The 24,692-nt window shown below is 35.8% G+C and overlaps 3 protein-coding genes across 27 annotated transcripts in view; 1 reads left to right on the forward strand and 2 right to left on the reverse strand.

Moving 5' to 3' along the window:
• Positions 1-7,388, reverse strand: part of LOC118262401 (gamma-aminobutyric acid type B receptor subunit 1) — a 176,014-nt gene extending 168,626 nt beyond the window's left edge. For 2 of the 3 annotated variants that reach the window (XM_035573710.2, XM_035573711.2), the window contains exon 1: positions 7,023-7,378. The gene's annotated coding sequence lies outside the window, so the exon portion shown is untranslated. Of the gene's footprint in view, positions 1-7,022 lie in introns of all 3 variants that reach the window. The other variant, XM_035573712.2, reaches the window with a different exon arrangement.
• Positions 7,389-8,284: 896 nt separating this feature from the next.
• LOC118262399 (dentin sialophosphoprotein) lies at positions 8,285-10,767 on the forward strand. The gene has a single exon (XM_035573708.2). The coding sequence runs from the start codon at positions 8,431-8,433 to the stop codon at positions 9,892-9,894; it is 1,464 nt and encodes a 487-aa protein (XP_035429601.2). The 5' UTR covers positions 8,285-8,430; the 3' UTR covers positions 9,895-10,767.
• A 230-nt stretch (positions 10,768-10,997) lies between these two features.
• LOC118262397 (protein sickie) overlaps positions 10,998-24,692 on the reverse strand; it is a 211,556-nt gene continuing 197,861 nt past the window's right edge. For 17 of the 23 annotated variants that reach the window (XM_050697309.1, XM_050697307.1, XM_050697316.1 and 14 more), the window contains 15 exons: positions 21,756-21,839; positions 21,325-21,453; positions 19,539-19,697; positions 18,498-18,732; positions 17,815-17,957; positions 17,123-17,290; positions 16,269-16,578; positions 15,536-16,187; positions 15,307-15,456; positions 14,695-14,891; positions 13,642-13,750; positions 13,033-13,225; positions 12,653-12,811; positions 12,227-12,310; positions 10,998-12,028 (listed from right to left, as the gene is read on the reverse strand). In XM_050697309.1, coding sequence (XP_050553266.1) covers positions 11,906-12,028; positions 12,227-12,310; positions 12,653-12,811; positions 13,033-13,225; positions 13,642-13,750; positions 14,695-14,891; positions 15,307-15,456; positions 15,536-16,187; positions 16,269-16,578; positions 17,123-17,290; positions 17,815-17,957; positions 18,498-18,732; positions 19,539-19,697; positions 21,325-21,453; positions 21,756-21,839 — 2,895 coding nt within the window. In that variant the 3' untranslated portion in view covers positions 10,998-11,905. The remainder of the gene's footprint in view (positions 12,029-12,226; positions 12,311-12,652; positions 12,812-13,032; positions 13,226-13,641; positions 13,751-14,694; positions 14,892-15,306; positions 15,457-15,535; positions 16,188-16,268; positions 16,579-17,122; positions 17,291-17,814; positions 17,958-18,497; positions 18,733-19,538; positions 19,698-21,324; positions 21,454-21,755; positions 21,840-24,692) is intronic. The other 6 variants (XM_050697327.1, XM_050697311.1, XM_050697310.1 and 3 more) reach the window with 1 other exon arrangement.

The following is a 24,692-nucleotide window of genomic DNA, read 5'->3' on the forward strand; positions in this document are numbered from 1 at the left end:
TCGCAACCAGACTGAGTGCCAAAAAAACACAGTCTGCAGTGATACTTACAGCGGTACAAGAGAAATCTGAAGCTAGCGGACCCTTGTGACTACCTAGCCGGAGCCCCGATAAACCATCGGGGTTCCGGCTTGAAGAGCAGAAGTAGGAACGGGGTAGTTTTTAGTCATTAAGTGTCTGACATTTCCTCTCGCTCCTTCCTAGGTGAGAGAAGTCATTGGATGATTTATCCCCTCAAAAAAGCTGAACATTGTGGCCGGGCACTTGGAGTGTAAGGCTAGCCACCTACTTAGTGACTTTAAAGAAGATGGTGGACCCAGAACCTAAAGAATCTAGTCAATTCAAATATGGAACTATATATACAATAACTGTCGTGTCGTCTGTCAGCGGCTTCGCCCGCGTTTCTATAATCAAATGACATGTGTTTTGTTTTTTTTTTTATATATACAGCCAGTACTCATTCAGATGACTCATTCAAATCCGTTCAACAATTTTTCTGTTAATAAACATCCATACACTCTCACAAACTTTTGCATTTTTATATTAGTAGGAAGGAAGATCAGACTGTTTTCTTACAATTTTACTTTAACAACTTTGGATCATAGTTAAATTGAGTTCTGATTTTGAAGATTTTGATTATAAACTTTAAATCTAATCGGTTTACGGAATGAGATAATATTGATTGCAATAACATTAATTTTAATTGTTCATTAAAACTTTGTCGGTGCGTGAAGATTATTGTTCTTATAGATAGATACCTAGGGTAGTAGCTACTAACCTAGATCTGAGAGAATACAAGTAGGAACGTAATTAAATCTATGAGATTCTAGACTTTGATTTTAATAACAAAATACTTATGTATCTAAAAAGATAAACTATCTATAAAACCTAACAAAAGTTTGTTAAACTTGACAAGTTCCTACGTAGATAAATCAACTGACACTGAAATTGTCGAAAAGCGACGTTTATTTAAACTACCTCACACTACTACCTCCTTAGGGGTGTTTTTCCACCAGAGTTGTGCTATGCTACGTTGCTGTGGATATATTTAGCTTCCACAAATCGTATTCATTGGTACACATTGTGTACACACTCAGCAAAGCTATGTTTTTTTGTGGAAAGATGTGTGCTATAGATGCGTACTCGAGCTGCGCATCTTCCTCGCACAGCTATAGTAACCTAACCAAATAAGGCCTATGCCCCAATAAAGCCTATTTTGAAAATTTCCCTCTTCCCGATGTCAAATGGTCGCCAAAGTTTGTAGAAGTGTGCATGCACATTACTTAACTAATTTGAGCACAGCAAGCAACCCGTGCCGCGATTATGTTGGAACCTACAGACGAAAACAATCACGACGTGGAGCGCACTTTAGTTTTTATAAAATTCGAGTAGCGTAGACTGTTAGTATTTTTATATTTATCAGTATACGACGTGCCGTGTTTTGTCAATATGACAATTATACATTTAGCCATCTCCTCACATTAGTGAAATAGCTATAATATCGGTGTATTTCATATAATCGTTGTTTTGTTTACCTATGTGCCATGCCCTAATAAAGCCTACAAAAAAAACGTGTAGGCCTTATTACGGCATAGTTGTTTTTCAGTAATTTCATAGAAAACGGATCACCAGCTTCTGTCAAAAAGAAAGCCAATGGATTTTGCAAAAGATGGAAAACGCTGTTAAAATGGTAGAAAGGGGTAAACGGGGTGAATAGATACAGAAAAGGGGTGAATGGATATCGGGAAATTCTTCATAGTATCTACTCACCCTTCGAATTTTATGCACCCTGTTTTACCCGGTAGGCTGCTGCAGCCAGATATAACTTCCAAAGAAGTACGCACCATCTAAAGAGTGGTTCGACTACACGAAAGCTAGGTCGATCGCTGAATTGGCTACAGAACAAGAAGTTATTCTCATTCGTTTGACTGATGCTGGGGTACCGATGACTTCAAAGATGTTACTTGGGTATTACATGATGAGAAACTCGTTTAGCCTGATGTATAATGACCAAAATTAATTAATAAGATCTCATTCCATTTATTATAAGCATTGACAAAGTTTTTGTTATAATTAAGAAGTTGAATACTTACTAGTTTTTATTGAGGCCTTATTAAGACGTAGGGTTCCCAATAAGGCCAAACTGACACTTTAGTTATTTGTGTTTACAAAATTGTAATTTTTGTTTCTAAAGCCATTTTGATTCCATTATTACAAAGTTTAATAAATAAATATAAGATTTTGAAATTATCAGCCCATTGTCATTTTAAACCTACGAGCTAGGCGGTAATAAAAATAAGGTAGGCCTTATTTGGTTAGCTTACCTTACATAGCTGAGTATCAGTGGAAACGGTCATATAGTTTCACAGCTTAGCTGTTAGATATTAGTAGCATAGTTACATAGTACATTTCTAGTGTAAAAGCACCCTAAAGCTTTATCTTTTGTATTGACATTGTTGATTCTAATTCTAAAAAGATCTTCAAACGAATTTATTCGGAATCACGCGTCGCGTAGCAGAATTTCTTTGCGTTCCGACTTTCCCTGAATACAAAGATGCTTACACAAAAATTATACGTTTGTAAATATTTTGCTAACATTTTGTTTACCAAAGAAGGACGGTAATCGTGACAAAAGCGATCCTATCTAAATGTTTATTAGTTGCTGACAGGGTTCCCATGTCTTAATTGGCGTACAAAACGAACCATTTCTATGTTAATGTCGCGGAATGGGAGAAAAGCTTTGCGTATCAGCTATTTATCTATGGGAAAAACCAATATGTTTATATTAAGTAGCTAGTTTTAGAATAACTGCTAACTGCTATTATTGCAGTGGTTGAATAATTTGCTGTTCTGCTATTTCGTGGGACCGGCTAATACTTGCTTGCGTTGCTTGTTTGCTTATTGTTCGGCTTTATGTTTTAGCTTGTGTGTTATAAGGTTTAGATTCATATGAACTTGGGTACTTATGAGTTAGCACCATGAAGCAACTACAAAGAGGAGTCTTAACTGGATTTCCCTTGATATAATGCGTGACACTTTACGGCGCGACGTTACGAACCACGCCCCTTTCTATTTTCCATCATGCAGTCGGATACTACAAAAATGTAGACTCCAGAATATTCTTTTACCTGTGAATATGTTTAGACAACATTCTTATTTTACATCACTCGACTTTAAACTAGAACTTCATCATCATCATCATCATATCACCCACAAGACGTCCACTACTGAACATAGGCCCAGAACATAGGTAATAGGCATATAGGCCGGTTGGAAGTAACCTGATCAAGGTCGCAGGGAACTAAAACTTGTGAACCATAAAATAAAAATAAATACAAAGCAGACTTATCTAGTTTATTTTGAAAAAGTTGTTTTTCTCCAGCAGCTATAGTGATATCCAATATTAACAAGAATAACGACGGTTTTATTGTTTCTATCCTCGGTAACTCGACAGAATTTTATTCCCAACAGTAGCTAGAGTATACGGAAAAAAAGATTGGCAGTGACTAGAGATTTGTAGATAGTGTCACTAATAATAAAAGTTGTTCTCAGTTAGCCGGGCTCACAACTGGCATCCATCATGGCCCGCTTTTATTGGATGGAGGATAAACTCAAGGATTCTCGCAGGACCTACATGTAGCTTAGAGTTAGTCAAGTTGCTCGGTCAAGTCTCTTGAGTGCATGAGATATTTTAGTGGCTATATTAATGTGTGGATGGTAAACTGGCTATGAATGTTTCAGTGTGTGTGTAATAAGTAAGAAGTCTTTGATTCTTGATCCTCTGTTTAAATGTAAGTACATAATTAGATGAATGAAAACATTTTGGATATAGATTCTTATCTTTTGTATTCGATTTTTGAACTATGCTTTAGCATAGCTGTTAGTGAGTTTTTAATGTCAAACATCGAAGAAATTTTGAGAGAAAAGATTATAAAAATCGTCGCTGCCAAAAACTGGTTCCGATCTTCAAATTTCTTTTATAAGCGACCTAGTTTCAGTCAAAATGAATAGGTATCACGGACAATATAAATTTTACTCAGCGCCAAAATTGCAAGCGATGGCAAAGACACTAAGTACTGAATGTTTTATTTAAAACGAACGTAAATCAAAGTGTGGAGACCGTTACAGCTGAACAATTGAAATAAATCAGAATTAAACCCTTGTAGCTAAGGAATGAATACACTTGATCTCTAGAATGGTGAGCAATACTGAAAGGCTTATTAATATGGCAACAAGAGTTATCATAAGAAAACTTACTAACTAAATTATTTGTTTCGATTTTTTAACTTATTTCATAACCACGAGAGTTTGAAAAAGTATAATTTCATTAAATTCTGTTCTACTTATATCAATGTGAACACACCTTAAATTCCTATCGTAGGTACACTCGTGAATCTATTGAGCTGTATTGAACTTATCACGTTAGTAATCTTTTTCAGAGAAATAAAGAAAGTCTTTAGCCCAACTTCAGGCTAGCTTGAGCTAGCGACTTCGTCTGAACAGTTTGCGGTTTTAATCCCTCTACACCCGGCTAAGTTGTTCCAAAATTCTTTTGTTAGGTACTGCTTAATCTTAAAATAGACGTCCAGACTACTTTGGCGGTTTTCCGCCCGTTGTTCGGTCAAAGGGTTATTTTTCTCAAGCTCCTTTTTACTTTTCCTGTAGGTTTTTAATTAGACATTTTCAGCGTAGTTTGTTAAAAGACAAAAGATTGGTAGGTACGGCAGTAGTTATGTATTTAGACACGATTATAATAATAACCAAAATGACTTAGATATAATGTAAAATATAAAGGGTGGGGAATATGTTTCCTGCTTACCACCTAGGCGTTTATAAATTTTAAAACATATTGTTCTTACAGCTCTTTTTATAATTAATATAATATTTTCCCCCGACCCCATTATAAACGCTTCGCAATTGGAATAAAACTACTTAGTTTTCTTACAGGTTATCTAAATTAGACACTCGCATAAAGAGGTTATTGTCTGTATTTCCAGGTAGGTACTCCAAGAATAACTGGACACTGAAGGACATCAATACATCTCAGAAATTGGGTTGCGGAGGTCAGAAAGCAGTCGCTCACTGGAAATCAATAAGCCACATCTGAACCTAGACTATAATACCGCCGGCTTTTCGGAAAGGGTCCAAAGACCGAGAAGGTTACTCATTTTTTGTTGCTTATTAAATTAGCCACAATTTACGATGAATATGTCGGGTTTCGCTTGGTGATCATTTTGTTTCGGGATTTGTGATGAATGAATATAATAGTTACATAAATGATACTTACTTATGTATTTCTGCAAATGGGTTACCAAGTAGGTAATACACGTCAATCTGAGTCTTGTTGGTTTTTCAACGTGATGTATTGATCAGTAACTGGTTAGGTTTCAGAAAATAAACGTGGTAGGATTAGAATACAAGAGTCTCAAATTAATCAGTCTATAATCGAGTTTATCTTTTGGGTTACTACAAAATAATTTCTACATTACCTACCTACTTATAGGTATGTTTCCATACCTAAAAATGTTACAGTAAAATGTAATCTTGTTGTATACCTTTTAATAATTACTAGATAACGACCATGTGCGAAATATTACAGCGATTAGCCAAGTCCCAAAAAGGCCAAAAGTGAAAAGGATTGCCTAAGCTAATTAGGCACCTACACACTTGCATTAACCGAGCATTGTACAGTATATGCTCTATGTATACGTATCTAGTATGTATTAACGATCATAGAAAACTAATTTGTATATTAAAAATGGTTGTCTTAAAGTCAGATTTTTACTTTTCGATACCTCCGAAGCTTCGATTCCGATACATTTCAGTTTGAAAAATATTTATTTTCTTCAATTCAATAGTTTTAAGTTCTCCATTTAAATATATCCAGATACATAAGTAATTTCATTATAACATTGCTTTTCAATTTATCAATCGGCCATTTATTTGAACTTCAACGCAAAATTTTAACGTCTGGCTGTATCAGTGTTGTTCTCATTTAAGACGGTTAGGTTGCCACTCTAGCTAAACACATGAATATGCACAAACCTAAGTATGTTTGGTTTGTAGCTTTGATATTTGCCACGGGAGACTGGTATGCACAGCCCTAATCCCCCCTGAGCCCGTACGAGCACGGCGCCAAATTCGACACACGGTTTTCCCGGGATTTTTACGTGACAACCCGGGTCACCACGTGAAATCTAGAAGACAAGCCAAGTTTCCTCAAAATTGTTATATCGAAATATCGAATTTACTGTTGGAAACGGTATAGGTACCAACAAATTCCTTAAGACTAGTTTTTTTATAGGTTCTATTTTTCCTTTAATTATACCGCAGTCACCAAAAAAGTTGCTTTATACATAAGTATTTTGATTAGACCTATTTATTTATAATTACCAGTGTTTTAAATTAATTTATACCTGCTTAATTGCTCAATTTATTTTCAGTAACACTTAGTCAACATGTTTCTTTGAAAAAAATCTCAAACGATATAATAAAATAATTAAATAAATCATGGACAGACGAGCACTTTCATTAAGACAGGCATACGAAAAAAATCTTAGCTAAATTCTTTTCCATGTTCTGGCATCGTGTTTTGAAATGGTAATTTACTTACCTACACGTGAATGCAAACAACAAGTTAAATCGTTACGTAATCACTTAAAATACAATCAACACACTCTTGACTTATTTGTAAAATAAAATCAATTTAAAATCGCGTTTAATTGAATTTTAAAACGAAATTCGAGTAAGTCATCACGAATTTCTTAGAAAAAATAATAATAGCGACTGCCATAGAAAGGTACGTATGTAAATTCAAAATTAGAAATTAAAAACGACTTGTAAAATAATTTAATGGCACAATAATAACTAAAACATCGGGAGAGCAGCTGCTGTGGATGGAGGGGGGATACTGGAGCCCAACGTGGGACCCAGATAGCGTCGTTCACCGCAGCATTTATATTTTGCTAAATGAGCAGGGTGTAGTCGGGTGAACGGAAACTATTAATATTATAACCTGTCATACCTTTATTGAGCCTCGAACCTCATGGTTTCTGCTCTACAACGTTCCAAAAATATCGATTCACGACGAATCCAGCATGTCGGCCGCCCTCTAGGGCAGACGGCTCCTCTCGCTCTACGTACACATAGGACACAACACGTCAAGCGAGATATCAAAACGGTTTCCCGCCACTAGTATTTTAACACATTAAACAACCATTCTTGGGATTTTTGCCCACGATGCTCAAACATAACAATGTAAACACTGTTTTTTAGTTTTTTTGTAATGTTTTACTCAGGATTTGATAGGAAAATGGACTAAAAGTTTCATTATGCCGTTAAATTTCGACGCGGGCACCGTACCGACCTCCCACGCTCACTCGACCCGACTGACTGAATTTCCTACATTTCCCGGCGCAAGCCTTCACCCCTTGTAATCGAGCACGTTCGCAAAGATATAACGGCGAACGTCTAGATGTACCTTATTTTATTCAAAATGTTTTTTGTGTTTCTTTTCGCTACTCTGAAATATTCTACCTCAAATCTAATATTGACATACTTTAGATACCTGTCTACGTCGGTCTAGAACTAAATACGTATTTCCACGTCAGCTAGAATTGATATTTTATTTCTATTCTCTTTTTTGTTATGGAAAAATCAACCATATTCATAATCTAATAATATTCAAAAGAATTCGTTGTAGTTACTTACAAGGTGAAGAGATGAGGACTACTTTTTACTTTGGGTAGGTATCCATATCTAAATTGGTTTAGACTCTATAAAATTAAATACGTTACGCTTCTTAATCTAAATATAGATTTTTATATTACGTCCTCCATTTACTTACATCAGCATCTTTTTTATAAAAAAAAAAAATGTGTAAGGTATTTAAGGTCTTACATTTTGTAGATCTACGTTTTTATGCCGTTTACATTTTTATTTCAACCACTGAACCAGTTCGTTTATAAGTTAAATTAAACTATACTTAATTTTAGATTCTTGGTTTATAAAATCGTTGTTTTTTTATTTTATTTGTCTTTTATTTGTTTCGTCTTTTAAATACTGTGTTAATAATTATTGTTTTTAAAATTAATTTGTGTTATTTCAGAACGGCAATCCGACACTAGCGCCAATTTAAGAACAAAATCATAAAATGACACGAGTCACGTTCCAGTTCGATTGGGAAAAGATCTTAAGTTAAGCATAATGTTTATGTTGATCCTTCTCTAACAAACGAGATTGTGTATTTGAGTTACCTGCTGTCATTGTAATGCTTAAAGTTGTGTGAATTGAAATGGTGACGACTTCATCGAATCGCGTCTCCCAATGTTTCACCCAAGTTTCAATAAGCAAAACAAGCAAAGCAAACACGTTTGTTAGTGTTTTTCTTGTATTATTCCGCAAAAGTTCTAAATTAAAACTATATTTATAATATGGCGCAAGCAGAAGATACTGAACTTCGTGATCTAGTAATAGAAGCTTTGGAGAGGAACGGTTCGCTTGCCAAAATACGCGCGTTGCTAAGAGCCAATATTTTTTTAGCTTTTGAAGATGAATGTGAAAATTTGAAACAGAATGTAACTTTGGACAATATACTTAAAGTTCCCGAAGGTCTCATGGCTCTATCAGTGGTCCATGAGTTTTTAGAATTTTGCTGTCTGAAAAACACATTATTCGTTTATAAGCCAGAGTCCCGACAGGGCACCGAATACAAATATGAAGGAAAGAAGAAGTTGGCCGAAAAGATGAACTTACCTAAATTTGATATGAAAGAACCTATTCTCCTTACACTTGTTAAAAATATGGTAAAGTCCCAAAAGAAATATTTTGATTCAGATGCTAACTCAAATTACAATCATGAAAAATGTGAAGAAAAGAACTACAGAGAAGAGCAAAATTGTACTTATATTCTCCATGAAGATTCACAGAGTAGTACTACAAGTAACTCCCAATCAGATAATTCATCAGATGAAAAGAACAAACTGCACTTGCGACTACAGCTCGATAACTCAGACACAGACACCTCCAGTGACTCAGCGAGGGACAAAACAAGTTCTGAGTATATACCAGGGGACCATATACTACAAACAGCCGACAATGGTTCCAATTATATTACACAGAAATCCAGTGATTGTGTAGATGCCAGAGGTGACAACAAATTATCAATTTTTAATAGACCTAGAAATGAAACTTCTTTGATAATGAGTGAATTAAAATTGACTACTAACAGTAGCAGTGACTCTACCTCATATGTTGAATTAAAACCATTTAATTCTTTAGATGAAAAAATGCTTAATACAGCTGGTTTGCCAATTGTAGAGACAGATTGTATTCAGGAGCAAAACAGCCCAAAATTTGTGTCAGTATCTAATGTTCAAAATGACTTGGTGTCACCAAAACCTGGTACTTTAAGTAGTAGTGATTCACTAATAACTAATAAACAAGTAATTGAGACCAAGGCTTCTGAAGTCAGTGAGAAAAAATCACAAGATTCTGGCAAGTCTGATGCGGACACTGCAGAGTTCAGCTATGGAGATGATTTCTCATCTTCACCAGTTTCCAAGTTTAAAGAAAATGTTGATAAGCAGACCAAGTCATCAGCATCTATTCAAGATGAATTAGAAAAAAGTTTGAATAAAAATGTCTCAGTAGAAAGTCCGCATCAAACTTCTCAGAGTTCTCAAAGTTCTGTGTCACTGTCTGATGTAGCAGATTTAATAAGTGAAAAAAGTTCCTTGAGTATTTCTAATAATAAATCTAAGGTTTCAGGGAATAATCAGTCAAAGGGAATGTCAGATCAGAAACAAAGTAAAGTGTTAAGTGATGACTCGGGAGACTTCACTGAATCTCCCGTACCTTCTTTATCAAATTTAAGTCTTGACATTCACAGTGACTGAAGTTCATATTTACTAAATTCTTGTCTTAATAATTATTTACTTAATGATTTAACTATAGCAATAATATTTATAATACAAAGTAAGTTCCTTGAATGAAGTAGGTAGATTTTATTATTGGACTATTGTGAAAAATTCTTATTTATTGAAAATTTTTAATACTTACAAACCTCATTTGCATTTAAAATACTGGATAGATGTATTTCCTCTTGGTGTATTTTTATATTTGTTGTTCATCTGTGGTGATGTTTATTGTGATAAATCGTAATTCAATTTTTTTCTCTGTTAATCAACTTTGCAATTATTCTTATGTAGGATACAATTGGGTACTTGAATTTACAATGTATCTATCTAATATTATAAAGTTTGTGTTGTCAAAATCTATTTTGTAAATCTTGTCATTAGTTAATTGTTTAATTTTTACAAAAGTAGAAATTATAATGTTTTGTCATGTAAAAAAACTTATGTTTATGCTACAAGGTGTACAATGTAAAATTTGGAAAACTAGGTAACCTAGGTAAATGTGTGTGCCTGTGCTGTTGAAATAGTCATAACTAGTTAGTTGAATATACTTTCCTGCCACTGTAACTCGGTATTGCTGCCTGCTTGTTGATGCTTTCTGAAATAGTTGTATAAGTCCTATTTGAAATGTCAGTGACAGATACTAGATTGTTGAAATTTAATGGTTGTGCCTTATTTATATTGGATTCACCAAAACTAATGCAATTGTTCCTTTTAGTACTCATGTAAAATGAATATTCTAGTCCTATATGAAATAAAACTGGTTCCGTCCAAATTGCTCCATCATATCTGTTTCTGGCTAAAGTTTCATGAAACTGCTGTAACTAAGTACTTCAATAAAATGCCTCAAACTTATTTTGTAGTTTTATTTTATTCTTTTTTTCAATCAAATAACCATACTATTATCACTACTATTGATTACCTTTATTTTACTTTTCACTAACTGTTGCTATATTTTGATTTTCAGATTTGTACTTGATTGGTGCATGAGTACCTCGCTCCTGACATTTTGATATAGATGTGGACATTCTTGCAAATCAAGATTTGTTATCTGGGTGGGGAGTACATCAAAATGAAAGTCGGTATGATTTTTATAATCATTTTTTATTTCACATTTTTCTGTAAAGCATAGATTGTAGATATCACGTTTCACTTATGCACACGAGTCAATCCATACCGAACACTGTAACACAGTTGTTACGCATTTCTATACAAAAGTAACGCTGTTTATGATAGATAGCGGTTAGTGTAATCGCATACAAAATGAAAATATATTAAACATATTTACACTTAAATATTTTATATTAGGTACATGAAATTTTTAATATGAAAATGGTATAAAAATTACACTTTCATATGTTACATACTCAGTAATACAAATGCGGTTCGTATCCTAACTTTGAAAAAATATAACAATAGTAAAAGCCACAATGCTTCATATAAACAGTATTAGATCTAACATTGTAATTACGTCGTAAAAAAATGGAAAAATCATCGCTCCAGGCACTGTTATTATTTCTTATTCACTTATGAGTGGAATTATATTATCTCGTATGTAAAAGAAACAAAAACAGACTTTATTAAAAGGTCTCCATACTCATGCTATCGATATTTGCTAGTTCACACAAATATTGCCGAGTAAAACCTTTGTAAATTAACTTAAATACCGCTATTAATTTTAGCGATAAAATATAGAAAAAAAACAACTAAAAATATTATATTAATAATAAAATCGCAACTAAATTAACACTTATAATAAGTAAATAATAAATATCAATAATGTACATATGGCAAATATTTGGCTTTATATTCATATTTATAATCCACATGTAAGGAACGTCAGTTTAGTTCATACACTGCATGGAATTGCTGCTGGTATTACTATATTCTCAACTACAATATGTTGAAAAGCAATATCACAGAATACCAGCGGGTAGTATAAAATCTTAGAGTATAGTGACGTCACAATACAGTCGGGCCGTCGTGTCGCTCGTTATAGCTCGTTGCCCATTGAACTGTCGTGCGTGAGATTCGAATCCATGCTCGCGTTGTCAGAGTCCTGACTTTGGTTTCCGCTGTAGTTCGCTGCTTCTTGTAGTCGCATTAACATGTTCAACTGTAACAAATAAATAAAATACTGTAAGGAACACTTACACACTAGGTATTACATGACATTTGCAATACATAAATCTGTAATTCTTTGTCTGAAGGCTTAGTATGAGTTTCATTGGTTGGTTCATTGGAGCTGGTCAATCAGAACGTCGATAAACATAAAACAAACTCGTATTAAGCCCTCTGTATCTATAATACTTACCAAAGGATCTTGGTTGTTGTTTGTGTTGGAATCTTGATTTGATTCTTCAATTCCAATATCCTCCACTGTGATGGCTCTTAGAGTCTGAAAAAAAAATAATAGATTTAGTTATTTTTTAGCTATTAACATTTAGTCAGTGACATAAAGATATTTATTTCTAAGTCTAATTTTATTGTGATCCTCCGAATAAAAAGGAACTATCTTTTCCAGTTCTGGCTTACTACTGAACTAAAATTCTTCCTTCAAAATCAACAGCTTGAGACTCTACTGGTGAACTATGGGCCTCCTCTACAAATCAGGGGCTTAATCTCCACGATTGGATGTAAGTTGAAGACTAGGGGAAGAAGGATAGAGGAGGTCTACTCCGTCAATACTTAAAACACAACTCCAAACAATTAATTTTGTCTAGATATGAAGGATACTCACATGTGAATGGTTGGGTTCTCTCCAGGGGTACGAAGACTTGATATGCTGCAGCGGGTCGATGGCGGCGTGTCGTCGTCTGCCGTAGAGGGCAATGCCCTCACGTACTGCCTCCGACGCGTATGGGACGATGCTGTAGTTCCATACGTCTGCGAACCACGCCTGGAGAAGAACAAGGTAAGATTAGTAAATTGTATTAATTAAATTATTGTTTTGGGTCTGGGTGTGATTTAGTACTGGTTGCAATTATGACTGCCAATCATATTGCATATGCCATTCTTTGCTTGGTAGTCGCCTTTGCAACAACTACTAACTATAGATTAACTTGAAGCATTTTCTATGCGTATATTACCTATTATTATTTTATTAAAATTCCATCTTACCTGACTAGCCTCCAGATCCATGGGGCAGGCGAGGAACAGCCTCGGGCCTACAGTGACGTCACTGGAGGAGTGAGCTTCTAAGAAGGCGTTAAGCGTGGACCAGACTCCGGGCAGCCATTCAAGAACGGCGGCTAGAGCTGGCTCACGACGGCCCAGCCGGAGTTCCAGGGTGAATAACTTGCGACGGAGGTACCTGAGAATAGGCGGTGAGATTACTTTTTTGTTATTGATTTTAGTTTGAAGTTTATTTAAAAAGGTTTTTTTTTTAATTCTGTCTTATTCTCATACATGCCTCACCAAAAACGGGAGAAGTCATTTAATGATTTTCGCCCTTCAAAACAAAGTATGCTATTTAAATATCATGAGGTCGGAGTAATAGGTATAGCAGAGCCCAGCCTCTGGCAGTGTGCTCAAGAGCCGCTTAAGCGTAATCCTCATCGTTCCAACCTCACCACCCACTGTCAAGGACGAGTTCCAAGTACGTCGATTCGACACTGATGGTAACCCGTCCTGACCGTGGAGACGTGATCCTTAGAACAATCAGCGCACAGTATCTACCTTAATAATAGTGTTTCATGCTACAGTGTTTCTTAAAACAATTTCACTTACCTAGCTAAGAATCCTTTGACGGGTTCCATGTGATTAGCTGTGAGCAGCCACCTGAAGTTGTGATGGAGCTGCAGGTTCGTTGTGTTGCACGTTGCTTGGGACATAGTGCCTAAAACAAATCATATCATATGAGTATTCGAGCCGGCCAATCAGAACGCCGTACGCGCGCTCTTATTTTGATTACTTTTAACCTAAAACAAACTCAAAGTAAAGGTACTAATGCCAGTAAGTACTAAATAGTCTCACAACTCTAGTAAGAAAGAAAAAAACACATTCGAGAAGTACCTAACTGATTTTCTGTAGGTAAAGGTATGCTAACTAGACAGTTACATTACTTCGTTTCAACAAATTTTTTTATCTTGTCAATCATTAAATCAAGTTCCTTTTTATGGAAAAAATATGAGGAATTGAAACTATTATAATTGATATCATAATAATATGATTTATTTACTGTTTTGCCAATCAGTTTCTCACGATCTTTATGATTCATTTATAGTGGTGTAGACCAAAAATGGTATTCTGTACATAATGGCAGTAACATTGTATAATAATGGCAAATAATATCCGCATAACAAATGAATTTATTTGATGGTTATCTATAAACGTAACGTATAAGGACAGAAGGCATGAAATGATGGTACAAAAAAAGTGGTCGAAATGTATGGTCATTTAGTGGTTACATTTAGACATGGGCCCATTTTTTGGACGGTTTTGTGGTTGAACTCAAGGTTGAATAGGCCATTTATGTGGTATGTATTGGATTTTTTTATTTACTGCGTATGTTATGTAAGGTCCTACAATACCGGCGATATTTTAATAGAAAAAATCTCTAATAGAGAGATAAAATTTTAACATATCATTGTGTAGCTTATGTCAATATTCTAACTCTAATAAGTTATTTAACAGATACCTTACGCATTAGTGATTGACCGCTTTTTCATTTTTAAGATACAACCGCTATGACAACTGCGTGGGTGGTTCATCGCTAGTGTGGAAGGGAGCTAAAACTTATCAAGATTACCTGTAATATTTAAAAAAATGTAAGTAACTCACCGATAATAACAGGCATATTTCTGTTGTCAGGAGGCAGTAGACCAGCGAAGGCGTCTCCCAAAGCTGAGGCATGTTGGAGGTTGTCCAGTATGACTACGGAAGGTAAAGCAGCTTCTTCACCGGCCGCTGCAGCGCCGCACTGTTCTGCGATATTCGCCAGGTAGGCGCGCAACTCGTTGCAGGATTTGCGGTCAACACTGTAGAGGTAATTTTAATGTTAGTTTGTATTAGTTTAATTTTAAGACTGCTCAATAAGAGTTTATTTAGTTCTAAATGACTGTAGTTAATATCCACAAATTAGCATATAAGTAGTATGATTATACTACTACTACTAGCCGACTGGCTACCATACCATACCAACTGCATACCAGATAGTTTAACAATGATTGACTCAGTACCCTAGGCATACTAACTAGTTAAGTTGTTTGTACATAAATATTTTTGTTTTGACTGTCCATTGTGATAATTGTGATGTGTAGTTCAACAAAATACTATGTATTCAATCGAATAACACATATTATTTGATATGATATGAAAACTACACGACATTGTTGTTTAGCTTCTCAGATCCACAGTTAAAAATGTGCAGGAAATTAAATTAATTGAACTCACTTAAATGTAGCGACGGCTTCAGCAGGGTTGCCTCTACGTTGCGTCTTCTGAACGTAGAACTCTGCTAATTTTGCCGCTAGATACGATTTCCCCGTGCCGCTCGGTCCGCATAAAATTATTCGCCGGTGTTCCGATAGCAGTGAAACATATCTGTAAGAAACAAATAAGTTAAGAATATTTTCAACCTTATCTCTTTTGTGTAAAGATCATTTTTTGAAGGTACACTTACCTATATACAATATTTTTTGGTATAAGACTATCGAACGCCAAGCTTCCGACTCCTTCTAAGCAGATGTACAGCGTATTGACAGTGCCAATAATATAACCACACGGCAGCAGCTCAGGGAAACCTATTTCAGGGCCTCGCGTCGCTTCGCCCAAGTGATACGACGTTATCGAATCAGTGTTCAAGCCGAGATTCGTTCCCAAGTCTATTCTAGACAAGTAATCTTTAAAAGTCTTCCTAACTATATAATCTAAGTTCTGCCAAGTAGTCTTGCCAGATATATAAGTGTAAGCTATGGTGAATTCGTTACAGTTTATTGTCGAATCACTATTATAAACGTTCTTATACGAACTACTGTGCGTAGATTTATTGCTTTTAAGGCTATTTGTGTTAGACTTATTTATTTGTGAGTAGTCTTGCGTCTCAGTTTCAGGGCTGCGGTTTTGTGATAGCCGCGGCGAGTCGAAACTGGACTGCTTCTCAAAGTGGTTGTTGTATGAGCTCGCCGATTGTTTGGCGTAGAATCTACATTCTGATTCTGTTAGCGTATCTTGAACTTCTTCGAAATATCTTTGGAATGTTTCCGGCTGTCCTAAGTAAACGGCTATAGCTATCTTCTTTCCATCAGTCGTATCGCCCTGGCTGTCTGCAACACCTGTTAAACAAACGCAACGAGTCGTTAAATTAATCCTTTTCCCCGAAGTAAACAAAGGCGGTGTTTTAAAATTAGACGTACCGATATCGGAATAGCTTTCCCCTATCGCTAGCTCTCGTGTCTTCGGTGGCGGGAGCACGCTGTTAATGTCGTAGTCTCCGCTGAGCCGCTCCGTCGCGTTGAGTCCGTTCGCGAATAAATCACTGCTGCCATTCAGCGCTACTAATAGGGTCTCGCTGTTTTCATTAAGCTCGCATGCGGCCTTATTGCCATATATGGGTTCGACCATGCCCGATTTAGGCGAGCCTTTTTTGGAGAAATCCATGGTGGGGGTCGATGACATACAGTTGAAGTCTAGGTCTAGAGGTTGCGAGTGCATGTCTAGCGTCGCCTGAAAGTAGAACATGTAGTTGTAGTGACAAATTAAAGCCGTACAACCCATATAGAGGTTTTATTACATTCAATTGCTACTAGTAAAGATAGTTTTGGTTTTAGTACGGTCGATCTTTCGAGTTTGTGTCCTCATTTTATCATTAGTGGCTCCAACGAGCGCATGGAAATCACCAAATTGACATTTTCTAGTAATTTTAAACGGTACGCTGAATTTTGTCTGGGACTCTCTATAAAATTGTTACGGTCACATATTTGTGTGTGCACTCGTGTGAAACTATAGAAAGTATTTTATACATTGTTAATAACCGGAATTAAAGTGTAATTAAGGTTTAAAGGGGAAGTAGAATAAATTCCGGCAGGTGTTTTATCCCTTTTGTAAAACATGGGAGCTAATACAAAGTCATGTTGCATATAAACCGAGTAAAACAAACGTTACTTATTTAATGATAGTTGCTGTTTATATTAACCTTAACTCAACCAAACTGACATTAAAATTGAGGCAATACAGTAATGTCATATTTACATAGAAATAGATTTCTTACCTGATGCATAGTAGCCTGGTCTGCGAGACTGAACCTCCTTGGATCCTCGACGGCGGAGCCTCCAGTACCCAACGAGCTCTGACTGCCAGCCAGTGACCGTGACGTCACAAGCCGCTGCAGTCGCTCATTGTTCTGTTTGAGGTTCAACATCTCGTTCTGGAAGTGTACCTTTATTTGAGAAGGACATTTCAACTTGTTCATATAAATAAATAGATTTCAGAAGCTATGATTAGTTAAAGACACAGCTGTACTGTACCATATCTCTCAATCAATAATGTTAATGAGACGTCAAACACGCCTTTAGGTCATTTAACAGATTGAAACATAACATGCAAAAAATAAATGCGTACCCATAAGCAATTATTGCGTACATTTTTTGTACTCCCTGTCTAAAAACTGTATTAATGTTTCAATACTTAATGTATGAAACATAATAATTATATACAAGGGGCCGTTTATGACTATTTTGCTGAACACAAACTATAATCAGCACCAAATAGCGCGTTTAATCTGTATAATGGACTACTACCGATCCCCTAATGAATACTTACTGCATAGTAAGTACCTACCTACATAATAAGTAAGTGGATACCGACTATTCCCTGGGGAGGTTCCGCAATTAATGATATCAATCTTACAGTTACCAGTTGTTATAACAAAAATACGATTCAATTAAAACACAATGTTCTTACCCTCATTTTGATGACGGTGTCTTTAAGACTTTCAAGTTGATGCGCTGAACTGAGAGCCTCTAATCGAATATCTGTTAGCACCAAATCTTTTTCTCTTAATTGCCTCTTCAACTCATCAACTAGCCCAGAGTCATCTGGTTTATCTGGAAATAAACACCAACATAAGCCACTGGTAAACTTAATTAATTACGATGTAAACTTAATTGGAATCTTCTTAACGTGCACAGAGCTATAAAAGCCGGGGCTCAATACAGATGGAAGTGGTTTCATAGTAATAAACTAATTATGACTTCAATTACAATTCACGAGTATCTAATTTAAGCTATTTCCGTAGGCTGTTACTATTGGGAAAAAACTCAACAAGATAATTAATAGTCATGACAAATCAGTAGTTTTTTTATATACTTACAAAATTATTCGTTTTACATTTCTGTCCACAACGGTATAATGTATAAAAAGGTAATATATATTTGGAAAATAAATTAGATATGTACCTAAGAGTATGTAAGATAGTACGCCGGCATACCATATACAAACAAACGATATAAATTTTCAATTAGATACCTACAAGCAACTTTCCTATGTGTCTCAGGTAACGTTAACTTTTAGCCCCTAACTTTCTCTCAACCTGATTCAACGCAGGCCATCCATTGTTTGCACACAAATTTCCTTTATAGTCTCACCTTTGGTCTGGTCTTCCGTCTTGGCCGGGGGGCACGGCTTGTCCTTAACGTCGAGCGTCTCATGGGAATGTTCGAGACTGTTCTCGTTGCTTCCCTCTCGGATCGTGTGCGGGTCGTCATAGTGATGGGATCCCGAGGAGCTGTCTTGTGACGACAACTGCCCGAGGGAGGAGTGCTTCGCTGTCTTTGATATCTTGGCGTTCCGCGAGAAAGCTTTCGTGAACGATGAGCGGAGCTGTTGTGTAATTGGTTTGGTTAGGGATAGTAGACAGGTTCATTAAAATAGATTGCTATTTCTAATACAGAATTTCTAAATTAGATATCAGAATCATGTTTGATGTTTGGCAAAATTCTCGTCCTTACCTACTGGAATAAAATTATTTTAAGCAAGTACAAACCTCTTTTTTTGTTACTAAGGTAAATGTATCTTGCACGGTAGTTATCTACGTTATTTTAAGAACATACATGCAATTACCTACAAATAATTGTATGTAGATATTAAGCAACAAAATATAATAACAAAAGTGTGCTACAGAATTAGATACGCAAGGTGTTGCGTGTAGATTTACGAAACATTATTTTCTATGAAACACTTGTATGTTCTAATTAAAATGTCCATAACATTATATTACTTGGACAAATCAAGACATATCTAATGTAGGCTACCGGCACAGAATACTATGCACATGATAAAATTATGTATACAGAAGTTTATTCAGCTTGTCATAGACAATGAGTATTTATTAAAAGTAACAAAACAGTTATAACTAAGAAGATGAATGTCGGAATAAAAATGTTGTAGAAATGAATACTGGTGTATAGGCTTTTTTATAGAAAACTAAAATATTCATTTCAGTACGAATTGTTTATAACTCGAAGAGTTACTCATAAGTATAAGATCCAATACCCGGTTTTCGTCAGTTACGTTATGTTTGTAAGTTTCATGTAATAGAAGAGTGAGTCTATTGCCATACACACCAAACACAGATTAAAAAATATTTAAGAGGCGAAGTTTAAAATTAGTGCTATTAGTAGACCTACCCATCCTTTCTTCTTGTGTTTCTTGTCGTGCGGTGCAGATGAGCCACTGCTAAGGCTATTGATACTTGAGACACTGTCGGTGGACAGATGTCGCGTGATTGCTCCATTGCCCGTCTGCGCTGTACGTTGGGGAGACGATTGCGTTTGACTGTTTGGCTCCTATTAACAAAAAATTTAATAATAGCAATTTCTAAACATTGTGTCAATGCAAATCGTGCATAAAATTGCGAGTTAGGTAAATAGTGTCTAGTGCAGTCTGGGGTCTTACGAAATGTATTAAAAATAGTTTTTAACAATTTCACGGATAAAAGACTTTTTATTATAATGACGCATCGTTCGGAGTTTAAAATGAATCAAACCAAACTACACTGCTTATAAAGTTGACTACTACGGAACGCATAATGTAATTTGAGGTCATCTACACTGCGCATGTGTACTTACACGATTTATCCACTTAACTGTTAAGTAATTTTCTTTTATAATTTGTTACATTGTACCGATTAAAATTTTTAATCTGTGTCCCTGAACTTAAGATATTTCGACAGAAATAGCATTGACTTGCCACGAAACCTTTAAGCACTACTGAGGCTCTACTGTAGCACGAAACCTGTTTAAATGTTAATATTTATTTATAAACAGTGTCTGTACTTACTCATATCAATGTTTATATACATATGGATATTTCAAAACTATTAAAAACCGACAGTGCAATGTTTGATGCAAACACTATTAAACGTACTGTAAGCCAAACATTGGCAGTAAGCTTCGTACATTCAGAACCTCCATGCTATATTTATCACTCTCTCTAATTATCATTAATAGGTTTCACAACCACATCACAATACATACTTGTATCAATTTGAATAGTTCACGATGTACAGTCACGATAGAAATACATTTGTCAATTTTCGAATTCTTTACTAATGGCTAGTTCTTATTATGACACACCTTTTGTAACTTCGGTTTATATGCAAACTGCTGGTCAACTTTCGAACATAATAGGTATAGGCACTTACAAATCATTTCCCTTATCTTTACAAAATATTCGTTAGTAAAATTGAATCTTGTTTTTCTGATTCTATTCTAAGAGAATCGTGTGTACACATCACTAATTGAACAATGAACAAAAATAGCCCTTACAGTGACTCACGTATTATCACTACGACTGTACTTTAAGTAGGTACAATATTAAGGAGGTAGTAAGTCATGTCACTTGTCTATTCTCGGCGCGTCTCAAATGTAGAACAGGGACGGATCTATTGACGGTCAATTTAATGCAAATGCTATCGTTGCCTTATTTGTTTCTGCTTATTGGACCTCGAACGTCCCGATTCTGATAATGGTACAAGTATTTCTACGCAGACTTTACATCCCGTATGTGATGTTTGTGTATATGCTAATGATGTTAGTCTTATTGCAACTCATGCCTGGCATAATGTACATTGATTGATAGATGACATTGGACACCGTACCAAGTTACAACATTAGAATACGAATGTAAATGAAGACGTTGCAACATAGAACGCAATTAAATATTCAAACAATCGTTTATATTTTTGTGGTTAAACGCATTATAGAAGATCGTTAATCACGGTACACTAATATGTGACTAAAATGTTTGATTTTATAAGCCGTTTTTGGAATATTAATCTATCATAATATTATAATGAAGTAGATTACAACGTGTTACTTGTTTCTTTCCGTAGGTACGCTCTGTTTGTCAGCTTACTATTACGCACCAGTTTAGCTAGTGTTTATGTAATGTTAGTGCTAGGATCATATTTACCGGTCCGGTGACATTAACGCCGTCCGCCCGAATACCCATGGACTGCATGTGAGCCGTGGTCAGCCCCGCTTGAATCGATTGCTTCCTCAGCAGCTCAATAGTTTGACGTAACTCCGTTAGCTCCGAATCCTAAAACAAACAAAAAGTTACAGATCACATCCGAAGTACCTACTTAAAACAACAATAAAACATATAATTAAAAGAAAGTAATTTGTATCCGTTCGAACCGGTTAGTCTGCCGTCGGAACAGCTACATTTAGTAGCTTTGAGCGTTCCCATACATTGATGCTAAGAACTTTAATTCGTTGTATCGTTAACTCGGAAATCTTGTGTAGATATTCAAATTAACTAACAACGGTAGTAAAGTTTTAATGAGCAATAAAACAAAATTAAAGGATGTGTGATTTAACGGCGGAAATTTCGTTTATTACCTTTCTCTCTGCGGTTGCCGTGAGCTGCTGCAGCCGTTGCGTCATGTTGGATAGACTCTGTTCGAAGGCAGACACCACGTGAGCCTGCAACAATATACACACAATGTTTAGCTTGAGGTTTGATGCATCCTGAGTTCCTGACAATATTGCTATGATTTACAACAACCACAGACTTTTCACCAAAGATATCATAAAACTGCATAAGTTTTCGTAAACCAAAACGTTTACGATTTTCTATAACTTTAATAACTTTTATTTTGAAATAAATAGGTGAGTTCATTAAACTCTGGGCTAATTAACGGTTGCCCTAAAGCTTCCTCCAGGCAGTTCAACCGCATTATAACTGTAATTTCTATTCAGTTTAGTTTGTAATCAGAAGCGACCACAACCCGACTGCCGACATAGATCTCTCCTAACTTCGGTTAGTTGCGTGGTGAGATTATTATGTATCCAGCTCGACATCCTTAGCTCGATAATGACACCAATTGCTCTCCAGTCACAAGAAACCGGTTAAATGCACCACCTTGACGACAAAATAATTACTTACATCACATTTTACCTTAGTTACGTCGTTGTAAATATTGGATATAAACATTTTATGAACTGTAAAAGTGACTCATCGAAATAAATAGCTTTATAGGACGGTAACAGTATTAGCGGGCGGTTGTCGTGGGTGTAGCTGGTCACGGGACCCTTTGTTTGCTGCGTTGCGGGAACGCACTCAGCGAAATTAAAACAGGGGTAACGTCCCCGGTCCCTAAAGAAAATATGTATGTAAACGCACCTACGATGGCTACACGTATAAATTCTTTTGTTCAGAAATTAAATGCGAAGACGACTTCCTTTTGTCCATTCCATCGTTTAACTTGAATAAAAATAAATTCAATTTAAATGCATCGTTTAATAGGAGTATACACCTGCCACAGCGCACGCTGCTTAGCCAATTACAGCGCAGGAGCGTTATTGATAGATCTCTCCACGAGACACCTTGTACACGTGCCGAAGTTAACGAGTTAACATTACTGTCTGCAATTACGGTTCGTGAAACTCTGATGATCAGGGCCTTCGCTGATAATATAATTTCTAATATCTATCCACGATAACGATTTTAATGGCGAGTTCAGAAGAGTTGCATTGCATTGGTGCTTAGGATCATTAACTGCATGCTTTATTAGACTTTCATCTAGATTTTAAATGTTAATAACGAAAAGTCAAGTTGCTGCAGCCAGATATAAGATACCTTTCTTTTTTTAAATTTTCAGATTTATGAACATGAGATACCTTATGATTCATGTCGATAAAGAAAGAATGTCTGATAAGATCTGTATAATACGTTATCTAGGTACAAAAGGTATTAGATATGTTTCAGTACCGGATACTAGATATGATTACTATCATTATCGGATATTATAAAGACTACGTATTGAATAGCATTGACGGCGATTGTTCAAGTAAAGCAATAAGTTTCTCAATCATGGATCCATAAAAGTGTACAAGACAGGTGGAAACTAATTATTAATCAACAGCTGCGGAAACAGCCGCGCTTTAAGAACTTAATGACACGATCAAATAGTTGCTAGTCCTCTGTAAGGAAAGAATTATGTCGAGTGCCCGGGAGAGTTTTTACTGCGAAATATTTAATGCGTCCGTCTGTCTTCGTGTTTTCGCAAATGGACATTGAAATTATCTTCTTATAGACGCAGGTGAATATTACAGGAGGTTTATGCCGTTGGAAATTCTAATCCACTGATGGGCAGGTGGCAGCACTTTAATTAGGTACTTAGAAAAAGAAATATGTTGACTTAGAACGAGTGCCTAGTCTCATTATAATAACTTTATCCTGAACTTCTTTTATACATAGGTACTTCTGGTATTTAATATTTACGTTCGCATTAAAACAAAAAAAGAAATAAACTAAAGTGAGTTTTATTGTGTTAATAAGAATTCTGTAACCAGTAAACTCCATGTTAAACTCGTTTATTTGTGAAAAATAAAATAAAGACCAAATCCACGCTAATATCAAGAAGCAATATCGATATAAAAGCTGAAGATACGAAAATTTACGATTAATAAATAACACTGAACATCTTTCGTAAGTTTTCGATACCCAATAACAATACAAACGAAGAGATAAAACGTACCAAAATACGGTTCTTACGACAGTATTAAGACATATGCATACGGTTGAGATAATCCTAGTAAATGACAACATAATTCCAGAAAACATGTAAGCGGGCACAATGCATTCGATAACAAAATAAAGATCGAGTAGGTGTTGGCCACACGTCCCTCCGTTGATATTTAAGACCCACACTACATCCCACTGCTATGTTTTACGAGAGACATTGGTACAAGACAGGAGATATTATTTGTTCAAGTGCACTCTTCCTTATTCGGTTTGGACATATCTGGGCTGCATGTCGGCGGTCAATTTATGTGAACGGCATTCGGTACCGCCGCACCGTCAAAAATTAAAAAGGCTTTATTGGAGGTACTGTTGGTTCAGTTGTTATATCAAGAATGCTGAAGATAAATGCACTGTTCTAAAGATAAAAGTAGACGGTATAAATTGCTCCATCACCAATAACCACGATAAGGAACTTTTATTATCGACTATAACTTTACTAAAGCATCGGTTATAACTTTGACATTTGATTTAAAATGGGACAATGGTGCCTGCATAAATCCTTGAATTGAAGATAGCGTAAGTTTTTGAACAATAAGCCCATAAAACAAGTCCTGAGAGAAATGGTATAAGCGGATGCAGTTGCGTTAGGAAAGTGTGCCGTCGCAGTGGCCACCACCTTCGCGGACATCTGAAGTTGCGACGCGCAGGCGTTTGGCACGATAGTTATCTCACGCTCGATCCCAATGTACTTATACGTGCTTCTGTACCTACAAACTACTGTAACTAATGCTCGTTAATATTAATCGCAG

This window comes from Spodoptera frugiperda, chromosome 12 (genome assembly GCF_023101765.2).
Source record: "Spodoptera frugiperda isolate SF20-4 chromosome 12, AGI-APGP_CSIRO_Sfru_2.0, whole genome shotgun sequence".
Classification (NCBI taxonomy): Eukaryota; Metazoa; Arthropoda; class Insecta; order Lepidoptera; family Noctuidae; genus Spodoptera; species Spodoptera frugiperda.